This window comes from Balearica regulorum, chromosome 19, assembly GCF_011004875.1.
Source record: "Balearica regulorum gibbericeps isolate bBalReg1 chromosome 19, bBalReg1.pri, whole genome shotgun sequence".
Lineage (NCBI taxonomy): Eukaryota > Metazoa > Chordata > Aves > Gruiformes > Gruidae > Balearica > Balearica regulorum.
Genome location: NC_046202.1, coordinates 1230464 through 1246970, shown reverse-complemented (window position 1 = coordinate 1246970; position 16507 = coordinate 1230464). Strand labels below are relative to the sequence as shown.

The window sequence follows — 16507 nt, the reverse complement described above, 5'->3', positions numbered from 1 at the left end:
TCACTTAACTGTAGAAGAGACATCACTTCCCTGGAATGTATTGCATACTTTAAAAAGTTATTTTAAGACAAGTATTGTCTCTTTTTTTGTGCTGTATCCAGTACCTGGTACAATGGGGTATGGAGCCGCAGGAAAGCCTCTGTACTTTTTCAACTCAGAGGTAAATAAATACATAAATAATGACAATGGTGAGGGTTTGTGTCATAGCCTGGGTTCCAGACCACCCTGGGATAGTATCTACGAGCCTCAGTTTGCTAGTGACTTTGCACTTCTCATCCAAAAAATGTTATCTGCAAAAAATATATTTCTAGTTCCCAAATTCCTACAACTACATCACAAGTATACCAGATGTGTAAGAGAAAGCCTGTGATACTCCTCCTGGACGGAGGAGCCCAGGAGTTGTAGGATAAGAACTTTTTAAAGGTTCTAGGTGATCCACTTCTGTTGGTCTTATTTTTCAGTGCTTGCTAATCTCATGTGGGTATGGTTCAGCGTCAGTGTCCTTAAAGCTCTTCTGAGTGGAGTGTGGTGAAAGAGTTCTCTACCAAAGGGTGGAGAGACGAACAGTCACAATTGCATATGCACGTCACACTTGGAGAATGATGCATTAATATAGGCTAGAAGTTTCCATTTTCTCACACTCTGCTTCTTTAAATGTCTAATGGAGACATGAAAAATGAAACTGGTAACTTCTAGAAAAACACAAGACTTCAATTTCCCACATTTAATTTAGAAGGTGAAAGAAATGTAAAAATAAATCTAACGACACTTCCTTTCCTTACGACATTCCACCCTAAAACACACCAAAGCAGCTGGTCCATGGAAGCCAACTCCCAGGCACTGCATGTCTTAAAATGAAGATTTACATAATGAAACAATAGAGTTTCTCACCAATTCTTCCTGCCTTTAGGCTCTGCAGCCTCAATAGATTCACTGTTTTTATTGGAAGCTTCTGACAGTTTCTGACAAAGGAAGACACAATTAATAACACTAATAACTACTGTTAAAAAAGGTGTTCCCAAATATCTCCTCATATTGACTACTGTTAATCATCATCTTTTACACCAGTTTGGCTTTTCAATTCCCCCCCCAAAACTGTTTGGTTTGAATATTCCCTCAAACTTTACAAGATGGTAAAACTGTTTCTTTGGTTTAGTGTTTTGATTGCTTGCTGAACCTTCCAGGATTTTAACATATGTTCCATTAACTGCAACATCATCTTCCCCGGCTGCTTCATTATTTTGAAATGTTCTTTTTATAAAGAGTGGGGATGACAACTTTCTATCAAAAGCAAAATAAAAGACTCAGGTCTAGGCACTTCAAAACATGCAATTCCAGGTAGGATCCCAAATCTACTGTCTGGACTCCTTTTTAGTTTCTGCAGATTTAAGGTATATTAAAAGCAGCAGTTTAGGGCAAAAAGTGTAATGTTTCATTTGCCATCTCCTGATCAAGGAGTGTAAGACTGCATGCCAAATGATGACAGGGCAGAGTGGAAAATTTCATGACGTGAACATCTGAGGATGAAAACGAAAGTTAAGGAGAGTGTTTAATTTACAGTGCTGTGCCAGGAAACTCATCCCTTCCTGTCTGCTAGTTGTAAGAGTTAAGCCAAATTCAGAAATGCAGCAATAACAAAATCCCCTCATCCGCCACCCTTTTCAAAATTCCCATGTGTGCATATTACAAACATTGACGAGGAAGCAAAGGAGGGACAAAGCAATCAGACATCCAATAACCAGATTTCTTTGTGCCTGGATGCACGTTGTCTCAGGCAGAACTGACTTCTGAAGCGTGCCAACTCACTCGCAGGATCCTTGGCCACAGCTGCAGCAGTAAAGGCTAGCTACTGGCAGATTACAGCAAAATAGTCAAGTAGCAACTGGCAGTTGACTGGACATAAAAAGCCACGTCCTGCATGCGGCTGCCTGCTGAGCTGCGTGCCCTATGCTCCTTGACATCGTTTCAGTCTCTTTAGCCTATTGAAGATGTCACTGTCTGGAGCATAAGGAAAAGCTGGCATGTGGATAGGGAAAATGTACAGAACAGTGTTTGCTACCTCTGGTCCTGCAATTCATGCTTGTCACAGCTGAATGTAAAGAATATTGAAATATAAAAGTAACTTAAGTTCTAAAAGTTAAAAATACCTTAAAGGGAAGAGTAGCTAAAATTCAGCCTAAGAAATCATGAGGACTATTTTTATATGGTATAACTGCATTCCGCATTTCTGTGCTTGTTTTCTTCCAAAGATATTAAAATATTGCTAAAACATATATAAAACTTTGATCTCACCACACAGTCCCTAACCACAATATGAAGGAACATACAGCCAATTGTATTATTTCTCATGGGAATATGCTAGAAATATCCTTAAAACAATGCACTTCCATAGAAGCTGCTCCAAAAATGATGAAGTTGAATAGAGAATGATATAGTTCTGGAGGTTGATTTAGCCACTCGAGCAGGATTATAAGTCTCTGTTGTCATGGAGGGTGGATCACGTTCTTCAGCTTAACAGGACTCAAAAACTTACCTGCAATTCACACTAAATAAATGTTTAAAGGCAGTCTGGGCAATGATGAGGGGTCTTAATCCAGTGTTCCATCACTGATTTCTGAAATGTAGGGTTTTTTGTTTCTTACCTTTTACATAGCTTTCTCCTAAATGACTGATTCCACATGTTTACATTATGCTTTGCATGAAATATGAACAGGGACTCTTTCTTCAGAATTTAATGAGCTCTGAAAAAGGTTCAGTCTATTGGGAAGTCCACTAAAATCCCCAGAGCCTGAAGTCTGCACGTAATGCAGTCTATTTCTGCCATATTCTATTCTGGAAGCACACAGGCATAATATTAAAATAACAAAAATCACATTTTTGCTTAATAGTGAAACACTCGGGATACCTGTAGGTGCAAACAGAAGCAACAGTGCTCCATCCTGGATTAAGGAAGTAGGAAGTTAAATCACTAGAAAAATATTAATTTTTACCTGTATCAGGAAATAATCAGAAAACATGCTTTCAAGTCTTCCCCCCCGCCCCCCAAGCTTTTTTATTATCATTCCCCTGGTTACTGCAGACTCACTGTGAGCACAGGCACTAACAACATTCACAGCAATTTCTTTTTTGCTTTCTTTTGGGGTCTGTGCTGAGGTCTTTACCTCTGGAGCTCTGACCAACTGGAAAGCATATTTTTTCTGCCAAAGCATCACTAATCCTCCTGTCAGCCTTTCCCACAAAACCTCTGATGTGTACAATGTTTCCTTGTCTTCCTGTACTGGACCCAGAGACTATGCTTCTCAAATTTCTCTCACCCTACTTATCTCCATATTTGAGCACCTTCCTGAACAGCATGTTAGTGCTGTGTGCTGCTGGGCACATTTTGAAGAGATACTGACCATTTCCTTGACTTGGGTCAACAGAAATCGGCACAAGTTGAGACACTGGTTGAATTTCATTCCCAAAGTAAGTGTTTGTATTCATCGTACTGCATCCCAGCTGGAAAATTCTGGTTCTGAAGAACATGGACCAACTGTGATACCCAGAGAAGGATGGATCATCACCCAGTTCTGTATTTCCTCACTAAGGGACAATCATGAAGCTGAATTTGAAGGGGATAACATCAGGAGAATATAAGAGCATACTCATAAATCATTTTGTCTTCTGAAAGCGTACTGCTTCCTTATCTATGCCACTAAACCACATGCTTTCTTTATGAAGCAACTGTGAGACATTTTCCTTCCATGAAAAGTCTGCGATATTGGTTGGCTGAAGAATACTGAAATGAATTCACAAGACACTAATTCATTACCAAACCAACTGAACTCTTTAGAATGTTTGCAGAAGTTGCAGCTGCTGGAGCAGCTGATCTGCTTAACATTGAGGAAGAATCATTGGGCATCTTCATCATTTGCTCCAAAATTCTTAAAATTACTCCACTACACAGTCCACATCAAATAAACAGAAACTGTTTCAATAAAAGGAAACTATTTCAAGCAACTTGATCTGCATATTTACCATGTCTTTTTTTCTATCAAGTCATACTTCTATCCAAGTCTCTGGAATTTTTTTCTCCCTAACAGATTTCTTCTAAACAACCAGCAGGGAACTTTTCTTGAAAACTGCCTAATGTTTCCAAGTCAATACTGTCCCAGCCTGCTTATCTGTTTGATAAGAAAAGAGATTAAAAGCATGGGTAGATCAAGAAGGAAACAGCCACAGCAACAACATTTTGCACTATTGTTAAGCCTTCTCTAATGAAGCAATATTCTGGAAAATATCGGATCTGGCAATAGATGTCTGAGACCAGCTCTGCACAGCCTCAATTTTTAGTAGTTGACAATCTGTCCTCACAGATTGCCTTTGCACCAAGGCACTCCTCTTGGTAACCCACCATATTTCTTTGGGTCAACCTGGTTTGACAGACTTAAATTTATCAGAAGCGTTTTAAAATTTTCTTAATTTTTGTGACAGTCTACCATGAACCATGCTATAACCTTCATATAAAGCCTAGCAGAGAGGCATTCATTATGACACAAAAAAAAAAAAAAAAAGAGAGAAATCCTATCTGTTCTACCACTTTCTAGAACAGAAGATTTTCTTTGATTCTCTGGGTCCTGATATACTTACCAAATATTTACTACTACTACTCAGAACCAATGTGAATAATTCGATAGAAACTGGTATATTTGGTTTTGGAAAATGAGATGGGGTTGATTTATACAGCTTCTAAATTTACATTTTTCAGTCCATGTGGAATCTATCCTTTTTTTCCTAATTAGAATTAATAGCAAAGCCTTCCTGCCTCAGTCCCTCAGTAAATAGTGTTACCTCCCACTACTACCTGCACCAGAAGTACACCTTGCTAATGAGTTCATTTCCCCTCACATCAGTCTCTCACCTGCTAAATACAGTACAAGATCTCTGCTAGAAAGGGAAAATAATTTGCAATTGCTAACTACAAGATTTTTCTGTCCTGTCCTTTGTTTTTTATTGAAACATATAGCACTGTTGAAAGAATTTCAATAAAATTCATGTGCTTATCTTTATTGCTGACCTCCAAGTCTCTAACTTTTCCTTTATACCAGCCTTTACCTACTCAATTTTTTTCATTTCTGCACACTCAAGCATCAAACTGTGGTCAGCATAGCTTAGCCTACACATCATCATAGTATGTTCAGTTGCTTTCCATTACTGCCTGCACAGACAGGGATTTTCTCAGACAATTTTATAGCTCTGCTTTATCTTTTTACTGCTCAAATTATTTTAATAATTTCTGGTAAAGTACTACTTAGGCCAGTCTTGCCTAAGCCTGCATAACTTTCAATGTCTGCAAAAGTTAAATCACATTTTCAAAACTTTCACTGAGAATGAAATTACCTTCCCTCTGTTAGTGTTCGGAAAACCAGCTAGTGCTAGAGGGTTCATGGTAATGAGCTTACAACTCCTTTTCTAGCAGCTATCTACCTTCCCCTACCAGAAAAGACAATTTCCATGGTACATTCTTCCAACTCAAAATACTCTGAAGATGTTGTTTTCATTGATTTTGAGATGCAAGTCCAGCTAAATACTTATACATGGAAATACAATTTACAGTTAGATTCTGTTGAGTATACCAGAAAGCAAGCTTCTGTTGATCTGCTGCCCGTTCCAATTCAGAGAGTAAATCTCTAGACTAATTTAGGAAAATTTTGTCTCTTATCACAAATCTAAATAACAACTCAATGTATCTGCTCACTACATCTTCTATGTTTTTTTCATTTGTTTGTTGATCATCCAATGATTATATGAATTGGAGAAACATTCACACTAAATTGTCAGTCAGCAGGAGGCAAGCAGTCTAACTTGCAGGCTCCTATTCAAGCAGTGCGGTTAAAATGCGATGGTTACTTGTGTCCTTGATGCTTTGTCTCTACGTTCCATGCAAAAGGTGTGTTTTAGGAATATGTTCACATATATTCTGAATAATTCTCCACCCTTGAATAAAACAACTGTTTCCTCATTTGGAACTGCCTAGCAAGTAAAACCAACATGTAGGTGAACTTTAGGCAGCTGCTGAATCATGGTACACTGAATAGTCCTGGGATTTATGGAATATTCCTCAAGCATGACTGATAACTGAAATAAAGTCAGTAAAGAAACTTACATTGCACATAGGATTATAGGAGAACACAGGTTGGAAGGGACCTCAGGATTTCACCTAGTCTAACTCAAAGCAGAGTCAGACCAGGTTGCTCAGGGCCTGATCTAGGCTGGTATTGATGACTTCCAAGGAAGGAGAAGGCACAACATATCTGTGCAACCTACTCTACTGCTAGACTCTCCTCATAGGGAAAAAGTTTCTCCTTATACTCAGTCTGGACTTCTCATTTCAATTTCTGCTCATTGCTTCTCATCTTCCCACCATGCATCACTGAAGAGCCTGGCTCCATCTCCTTAATGACCTCCTTGAAGTCAATAGAAGGCTACGATTATGTCCCCTGGGTCTTCTCCAGTCCAGTTCCTTCAGCCTCTTCTCATGAGGCATGTGCCTCAGCCCCGATCACCTTGGTGGGCATCCACTGAACTCACTCTTCTTGTATCAGATCCCTAAACTGGACACAATATTGTAGCAGTAAAGATGCAGATGTCCTAATCGTGCTGCTTTTCCTACCTCACCCTGTATGGAAATTCCAGGCTATGGACATACTATTTAACTTGTTTTTCATTCAGTGAGCAAATACACTGCTTATTTACACAACTCTTGACCACACTGACAGAGAGGATAGCCTTTGAAGCTGCATTTGGAAGGCAGAACAGCACTTAGGAGTTTGAAAAGTCACTTACTAAAAATAAAATAAATAAAAAGAGATGTGAAAGAACGTGTGTTGGTACACAGTAAGGTCAGATTCTAGAAAGTGATGGATGGCTTTATGAAGTGGGTTAAGTCATAGGGTTTAATCTATAATAAGCAGTCCTAGTACAAACATCAAAGGATTGTTACAGATTAGTTAGCAGGTGCTATTATTATCCATAACAATTTTTGTTTCTATTCCCAAAAGGATAAGAAGCAAAACAATCAATTCATGCAGTCTAAATGCTTCATCTAACTACTGCAGTAAGGGGGTATTTGGACCACAGCCACCAAAGCAAAAGGATCTGATGTAGACTGTGTACTTCACTGTTAAGTGACAGAATAGTAAGATTTTTGGTCAAAAGCATGTTCGTGCCTCATCTTGTTTTTATGATGATTTGTTTTGGCTTAGTCATCTGAAACCTGGCAGAAGGGAAGGTAAAGGGGAATTTTATGTGACTTTACAACACTGTCTGTAAGGCTGAAGCAGCTCAAGAAAGCTCTCTGACCAGCACAAACTGAAAACCACTGTTATTTCCTTCTCTCTTCTCATATACCAGCTTCTAAGACTTCGTTGTTGTCTGAGAATTCTCCAAAAGAACACATTGTTTATCTTCCTAGTAGGGCTTTCAGGGATCACTATTTCCTGTATTTCCATGAAGTACCAAACCCCTCATCCAACATGACACCTCTGATCCTAATTTCCTCCTATGTTTTTCCTTTTGAAATCCTGTTTCTTTTCAATGGAAGAGCAAATCTGCACGTAGGAGACAGATGACTGGCATCCTGAAATGACTTCCCAGTGATAAGTCCTCACAGTTAACAATGTCGATGGGGTAGAATGACCATATCAGGAAAGATGACTTCTCAAGTACATAATGACATACTCACAGTTTCTGCCCACACAATGTCTGATTGCACTGGATAAGGAATTAATAAATGATAGCTCATGCATGCTTTTGGTAGGTTTTTGTAATAGTTCTTCACCTCAGATCAGCTCCTACCCAGTTAGATGATCATTTTGCAAAAAAAAAAAAACAAAAAAAACCCCACACCACCCCATCTCTGATTAATTAGAAGTGAATGCACCATGGAGAATGAGGGATCATTTTCGTCAGAGATGTATTCTAGGTCAGTGTTGATACACACAAATAGCACAGTATAAACTAATGATCAGCAATCCATCAACTAGTTTTTAAACAGACTGCAGGTTTTAATATTGATAATGTTGAAAAGAAAAAGGGAATGTAGTTCTTCAGCACAGAAGACAGCAGCATGACTTAATCCAGAATCCTCTTTATGCCTTCCCCTTATTTAACAGTTGTGACCAGGAGTAACGCCTTTGCTTCCAGTCTCTCAGCTGACTTGCCGAAGGCCAGTGCATCCTCAACATCAGACCCACCTCTGTAACAGCCTATCTGAACTCATGCAGAGACTATGTGTTGTAAAACCAGACAAACAAAACTGTTTCATTTTTAATTCTGGTAACTATGATTAAGCATGGTATGTTTTTCTAAGTATTCAAGGTACTGAAAAAATGGTGTAAGATGGTGAATACTCACTGAAATACACAGGAATCTTTCCCTTTGATTTCAGTGGCTTTGGCTCAGAACCCATGAAAGTAAATATCCTGATCAGCAATTTTCTATAATACATTTGTTCTTATAGACCAAGACAGAATTTGATACAGCATAAAGACAAGATTTGTGTCTCCCAGCTTTTCTTGTAAGAGGCAGTCCCTATGAATTCCAGAGGTTCTTAGAGCATTAGAGTTCTATAGAGCAAAGTCACATAATTATAATCTGCAATTTCTTTCAGATACTTATAAAATTGAAAACATTTTTTAAATAGTAAATAAAAAATATCCCACCCATATAGTACAATAAAGTCAACTGATTACAGGTTCAGTACAGTACCCAATCTGTTCCTTTCAAAACGTCTTTGTTAGATGAAAGACTTTATGGCTCTGTTCTTCTCAACCAGACATGGATTTCATTCAACTTACTTTTTATACTAAATACCACTCATTCTGTACATTCTCTGTATTACATCAGCTATAAAACCTGCAATCTTTGCTTATAAATTAACTTTGAGGATAACTAACAAGTTAGAGGGCAGGATTAGCTCTTAATCTCTTAAGTTGCATAATACACACTGACTGCCTTTTCACTGCATTTAATCAATTAGAAATTACTGGACTTGGTATAGTGTAATACAGCCTATACGATTTCACAACTATGTCAGTTGGGAGCAGAGTTTGGAGATCTTTTTAACCCATGCTTCTGAAATAATTGTAAAATGGTCATTACCGTTTTAGTATCTTCCTAATTCAATCATGCTAGTAGAGAAATAACCGTTTTACTGCTACTTGCCAGCAGTCCCAACCAGTCAGAGAGGTGTTCTGTGCACTGAAATCATCAGGCTAAAGAAAGATAGTGAACTTAACACTGGGAGTGGGAGCAGATGAGTATGCGAATCAGGTGGGTTAAGAGCTCTCATTGATGCTTTAAAAACCCAACCCAGTATTGAGATCTACTACAAGTTGTTGTTTAGTCTTGTCCTGCCCACGGCAACCCAACTGTTAATTGCAGTTACAAGTATGCATCTCTGTGCAGATAGCGAGCCAGAGACCTTTCCATGTAATCCAAACAGACAAGGCAAAATATTAAATAGCAGTACAGAGAAGTGATCTTATCTTCCTGAGGTTATACAGCAACACAGTGAAATATGTAAGACTATCACCAAGGTATAGTTTTTACGGTCCCCAATTTAAACACCTAAAAAGCAATCTGAGAATTTCTTTTGAAAATCTTTGCCATAAAGCTGCAACCTACTCTGTGAGATATTTCCAGCTAAGAGGACAAATTCTGTAGAGCTCTTTGGGGAGAGAAGTCTCCAAGACTCACCAGGTGTCTGCATTCTGTACTGTGAACTACAGTTCAATACACCATTTTGTGGCCTCTAAAGAAAGGACAAAAAAACAGAAAATAAGAGAAAGCAACCCTTGCAGTTGCACAATTGTGGAAGACTAAATACTCTATTTTTAGGTATGAAAAAAATCAGTCCTCAGATTGGTAAGTATCAGGGAGGTGTCTCCAGTAAATACAGCCTTTGCCTGTGTTCATCATCATGATATAATATTTTCCAGATTACTAAATTGTTTGACATTTGTTTTGAAACACACTGTTTTCCTTGTTCCTTGTTTCATACCATGTGAGATATAGCTGACTTTCCATGGATGAAATGGCTACTGAGAAAATGAAAGTAAGACTGAGAAAATCCCAGATTCCATGTGATGTTACCTAAGAGACCATCAGTCAAACTAAGCAGTTGCAAGAATTTATCGTCAGTTTTGTATGTTTTAAAATCCGTTCTGGAGAATGGCAGGAAATAATCAAAACACCAGCTTTTTTAAACTTCTTTCAAGAAGGATACCAAATACTGTGCAAAAAATAAGCTGTACTAATAAAAGGACATGAAGTGTGCTAGTTTTTAAACAAATGAAGCTGAACCCCAGCAGAAGGAAGCACACAGGTAATGAGGCAGTTCAATCTAATGTTGTGGAGCAGCGGGCAAAAGAATATTTTATGTGAAGTAGTGAAGAACCCAAACAAAGCTGTCTCAGAAGTTGCTTATTTTTTTTAATCAAGTTAATCCTTTTCAAAATGGATTAATGCAGAATATGAAAGCAGTCTCTTCTGGGGGAAAAGGCAGCCAGGGTGATAGTTACGATAAACAACAGTTCCAAAATTGTCCTCTTCATAGTCTACTAGCTTCTGTATGTGTGCAGGATTACTCCTTAAGTGTGCAATGTCAGGGACTTCTCCTACCAACACTAAATACAAACATTGTTAAGCTCTTAGCTGCAAATGACAGATGCCTCCATCTGCTTCTAAACTTTTAAAAACTATTTTAAATATCAAATGCAATTATGAGGAAAACAGAAGATATTCTTCAAAGAACAGCTTTTTCTAGAAGTTAATGTGGCTGTCCTGATAAATCACAAGCTGAAAGGAATACTTGATGACTAGTGTATACTTCAGTTAACACTATTTCATAAAGCTGGGTTGACAGAAGTATAAGATAAATTAATCAAATAATACAAAAGCTGAAAGATGCGCCAGCTGGCACATGCCCAGGAAGAAATACACTGTGACAGCAGAAAAGACTGCAGTACAGCAGCTGGCCAAGTGGGCAGCGCAGTACACTGTCAAGCCATTCTCCTGTGTTACTGGCTTGGTTTAGAACACGGTTCTTAACAAAAAGACTACTCACACATTTCAAATAAACATATGCTATTTTGGATGACACTGATGGACACTATATTGCAGACCATTCAGCTCTAAAGACTCATTCTTACAGTTTAAGGTCAAGGACTGTCACAATGAGTGAATATTATGATATTGAACATCTAAGACTCACAGCCGCTGTGCTGCCTGTTTGGTTTGCATTTTATCAGAGTTTTATATGAAGACACAATTTGTAATGCCAAATTAAAAGCTATTCACAAATAAGAAACTGTTTCCCTTAAAGATCACAGCGAGTATTATTTGTTTCTCTCAGAAATAGTGTGTATACTTGTTCTTTATAGTATCACAATAAAAGGTTACTTCCTTATGACGCTGAAAAATAAGCCAAACACCATAGAAGAGATGTTTTTGTTTAGCATCAAATTCTTAAGCTCACATGTCTCTAAACAAAAAGCAATGCCTGTGACATAATGAACCAAGTGAAAAAGAGTTTACATAGTCCTAAAGCTAAAGAATGATTTAAAGAATATTCTATTATTGACAAATGATGCTAAGCAAAACCTGGCTTGGGATGGAAGTATTCTATTCAGTACCCACAGGGCTCAAATGACTTTCAGTGGCAAGAGTCAATTGAAATCACTAACACCTCTGACATAAGAATGTTATCAGAAATATATACCTCTCTCTAACCATGTGAAGTGCAGAATACTATCCTGTATTTTAGATAAACCACAAATTGACAATCTTTTCCATACTAAACCTTGATATCAACAAGTTTTTAAAAAAGGAAAAATTTTCACTACAGAGAAAGTTTCTACATAAGGCTCCAAGGCTGGTAACAGCAAAAGCAGAGTCTTTAGTATTTGTCTGGGGGCTTAAGAGCAAGAACCTAGACACTAAACAAAACACATTAACTAACCCACCAATAAGTTGCCATTGTTCCAGTCTTTCTAGACGTGTCATTTCCATATCTGTAATGTACAGATTATTTCCATGCAATTTCAGCTTCAGGCTCCTGATGTTTTATAAAGCATAGCACCAAATTTGGCTCTGTCCTTAGACTGAAGGTTGATAAGTCTATAACCAGGAGCTAATGACTAAGAACTTGTTTGTCATTTTCCTTAGCTAAAATGTGATCTAAATCTGTTTCTCCATACTTCAAGAATTAAAAGCATGATCCCAACCTATTAAACAGAAGTCTCCCAACTGTCTTTTCCTTGTTCTAATGTTTGTCTTGCATAACAAGCCTCCTGTGAAACTCTCTAGCTTAACTGACAGAGTTGTCTGTACACAACCTTTGAACAGTTAATTCCATTCAACTCCTAATTGTAGAGAAGTACTTCGGAGAAGTTATTGACCCAAGGTCTTACAGTAACCAGCTGCAAACCCGTTGTTTCCTGAATGTAACTATTACACTTGTGTAAACACAATGAAAACCCTCAGGCTAATGAATGGCCAGATGATACTACTCCATACTGAAAGTGATGCTGATAACCCAATGCTTCCTATAGCTGTGCTTATCAGTGGAACCAACAACTGGGGCTTTGACATGACTTGCTGATGGGCCCTTAATCATCCAAGGATTGCATATACATTGTAACAGTCCATTACTTACCAGAAGTGGCATGATGTACAAGTAAAGAAATGGGTTCCTCATTTCAGTAAAAAGAAACTAAACCCTATAAATAGAATACACTTGTCCCTTTTCACTGACATTATCCTTTGTTGCATTAACAGTTTAACAAGCACTGTAAGCTTTTTTTTTTTTTAAACTTTGCAATAGCAATTATAGTATACAACGCAGTCTCTTATCCTCTAATACTTAATCTGCACCCAAACACCTTTATTTTCCTAGATATTAATGAAGAGAACTCAAACTCTCAGGTCAAACATGTTAGTGAGTGATAAATTAGAGCAATTCCAGGATTAAAGACGTTTTCTAGATAATAACAATTTTGGGCAAAAGTATTGAAGCTCTTCTCAAATCCCTTTTAGAGTTCAGGTTCTCATTGACATCTAGGCTAATATAACATCTTTGGTCTCAAATTATGCTGCTGAAGAATAGAATTGGTATAATGTCTTGAAAACATGGAAGCCCAGGCATTAGAGAAACATGTCTGTCTGGGGCACTGGAGTTACTTTCACTATTACAAGGAAGTAGTTTGCATCACATCTCCCCACCACCAAGAAAATTATTTGCTCAGTTACGGAATAAAGTTATCATCATGTTATATTTCCATTCTATTTAAAAGGTTTGTTATTTTGAAAACCAGATTATGTTTGTATAAAAAAAAAGACTCGGACATCTCATCATGCCCTACAACTGAATCACTACTGCCAAAATATTTACTCATGATGTTTCCTGTCTCAGCAACTGTGCTCCCTCTCTGCACCCTACCAAAACCTGCATGCTCTACCAGTTTCCAAAGTCTAAAATTCACTAATCTTGGTCCTACCATATCAGTTACATCTATCATACCTTTGGTCTGATGTTCCCATATCTCAGCTGGCACCTTAGACATTTGGAGCTCCAGAAATGCCGCGGTTCACCTTCCAGCTCCTTTGTGCTTTCCCACTTGAACTATCCATAAATTAAATAACAGGCATGTAAGAATGATTCAGACACATGCAATTATCTTATTTAGTAATTCAACAAAATATTATGTGTCACTACAAAAAGCCAGACAAGTAAAGCAACAGAGGGTTGTTGAGCACACTACATTTGAAGTTCAGGAAACCAGTATGTTTCCATACTGTGTCAATCCTATTGAATCTTACAGTTTTCACAATTGCACTGATATAAACTTCAGTGCATCTCCATGCTACAGACCAAATATATATAATAGAATTACAGTACAGCATGAGTCATCTGTTTGCTGTTCTTGATTAAGAGTAGCACATTTAGATATCTACTATCAAATCTAATTGAGCTTTTATATTATAGCATTCAGTTTCATACTGACTATTCCTTGTCAACTGCCCAGGCTGAAGTTTTCTATGCTCTACCTTGGAACAAATTGTTTTTGAAAGTTTAAACCAGAATGGTTGCACTTTCAAAAAAAGTATTTAAGTAGAAAGAAAAGTGGCTTTCCTCACATGAAAAAGCCTTTACACCTACTTTATTGAGAAACTATTACCTTCATGCTTTATCTGAAATTAAGCAGAAGAATGACCCAAGGATAATAGGCAAGTATCTTCTGATACACTAGTCAGAAAAGGATTTGAGGAGAAAGTGAGATAGAGAGACAAAGACGAGAGAGAAGAGAATTAAGGAATATGTAGAACAAGAAGAACAAGAGTTGAGGGTGTATAAGGTGATGCGAAAAATGTAGGAGTAGAGAGAGGAACAATAGTGGCAATGGCAGAGGAAAGAAAAACAGAGAGCAGGAATTCTTGAAGAGGAGGGTTTAGGGTGGGCAGAGACAAAGGAAATTTTTTTATTCCATACTTTAGTGTAAATGTTTGCTTACAGCCCCCATTTCTTTTATAGTCCTTGTCAAATTTTTCAGCTACTTTGAGCTAGGATTTTCTTGTTTCTTTCATGGCTGAATGAAAGAAAATCTGGTGCCTGAGAGAGATCTGTCTTAGTACTTGAGTTCTATTTTGGCAGGTGAGGTAGCTCAACAATTTGGAAACAGTAAAAAAATCCAACCCCCAAATACTTGGGACTTCGGATAGGCATCGCAGCATGCACTGCCACCTGGAGGCAGAAAGTTCCAAGTGCAGCTAAAAGCAAAGATGTTTCAAAAGGAAACTTTTTTATCTCTAAATTAATTTTATTTAAGACAGCTAGTACTTCTATCGAGTTTTCCCTGATGAAAATCTATTAGGGCAGTGAAAAGATTTTTTTTTTTTAAAGGATATGGACTCCCATTTTTTAAAAGACACTTATATGTTGCAAAAAGTTGTGAAGGCCTTTATATCTGTACAACATTGCATACTTCAGCCATTATACCGTTCAGTGCACAAAGCCTGTCTGAACAGTGTCCATTTTCATGAGAGTTTAGAGATTAGGGTGACAGGCACCTATCTCTCAATAAGGAAAGACAACCATTGCTTCAAGTGCAAACCTACAGAGTAGAATGAAGATATGCCCATAGCACAAACTGGCAAGGGGAAAATACTGTGGTTCAAGTTTCAGATGGGCTTAAAGTTCTTGTGGGTATGTTCTCCACTCAGCCTATGCTTTTGTGTCTGCTATGAGACTAAAACCAGACCTGTGCTCTGGTCGTAACTCTGCTTCACTCTGAAAATCTATCTATGGTCCTGACAAAGGACGATCTAACATAACAGACTGACTACCCTAATTCAGAACCTTACACAAAGAAAATTAAATCCACTGTTACTTATGCAGAACCACCTTGCCACCAAACAACCTATGCAGTAAGTGTATCAAACAGTGCTACACTACAGAGGATCTAGGCCTAACAGTATAATGTAGTCCACAATTGAGTAAAGAGAAATTTGCCCTGATCATCAATGAGCATTTCTCAGGTTTGCAGGCTCCCAGTATAGACCTCCGTGCTCAGATACTAGTTAAGTTCTTTCAGATGAGACGCTGTAATTCATCAGATATTAACAGAAAGGGCACTATTTATATTTTGTTAATGACATTTTTATTCTGAGTAAGTTTTCCTGAGAAGCTCTCTGTGTTACTCAAATCTTAGACAAGTTTGGGCTTTAAGCTAAAGTTTGTGATAGTACAAGCTAATGCTTTGAATCTAGACTGTGCCTTATAATCTACAGGCTCAAATAGCTTCAGAAATATTAATTTAGCTTCATTACATCCCAGTGAGATATTATTGTATTTGTATTATCTAAGAAAAAACTCCAGGCGATAACTCTAATACGGTACTGGGCTTCACTGCAAGTCTTCTAAGGATGTTTACCAATAACATTCTTGTCATCTTCATTCTTCTATTTCTGCTTTTTATACTAAAAAAAGAAAAAAAGAAACAATTATTTGTGGGAAAGAGCACATTACTAAAAGTAACATACATTCTGACAAGGATTTACAACCCTCTTCATGATCTACATAAAATTATCTGTTTCCTTTAAGTTAGATTGAAATTTGATAGGCTTTCCTTCCACAGTATACAACAATGCTTCTTGGCAGGCCCTGTGAATCCAATCCCCTCTCACACAGTTCAATTACCAGTTTTCCAATGAAGCAGACTACAATTCTCTGTAGCAGAATCAGAATGAGGCTTTTCAGAATTGTAAGGAGAATAAAATCAGATTCAGGCACAGACAGCTATTTACTAGGCTGTAACTGCTGGGATTTGGCTACTGCTATAATTTTATAATCTATGACTAATCTGTGCTTGCTCCTGTAACAATTCTCATTTGGATTTCATGGGCTGGCAGAGAAGAGGACTTAAGTCATTTAGTAAATTAAATCACAGATATTTAGAGCAAGCTGAAC

The 16507-nt window shown here is 37.7% G+C and overlaps 2 protein-coding genes across 29 annotated transcripts in view; both read right to left on the bottom strand.

Annotated features, from left to right (window-relative positions):
* NOS2 (nitric oxide synthase 2) overlaps positions 1 to 15552 on the bottom strand; it is a 38238-nt gene extending 22686 nt beyond the window's left edge. For 4 of the 6 annotated variants that reach the window (XM_075771739.1, XM_075771737.1, XM_075771741.1 and 1 more), the window contains exon 1: positions 13562 to 15552. The gene's annotated coding sequence lies outside the window, so the exon portion shown is untranslated. The other 2 variants (XM_075771738.1, XM_075771740.1) reach the window with 2 other exon arrangements.
* Positions 15553 to 15681: 129 nt separating this feature from the next.
* Positions 15682 to 16507, bottom strand: part of LYRM9 (LYR motif containing 9) — a 41070-nt gene continuing 40244 nt past the window's right edge. For all 23 annotated transcript variants that reach the window (XM_075771769.1, XM_075771761.1, XM_075771758.1 and 20 more), the window contains one exon: positions 15682 to 16017. In XM_075771769.1, coding sequence (XP_075627884.1) covers positions 16000 to 16017 — 18 coding nt within the window. In that variant the 3' untranslated portion in view covers positions 15682 to 15999. The remainder of the gene's footprint in view (positions 16018 to 16507) is intronic.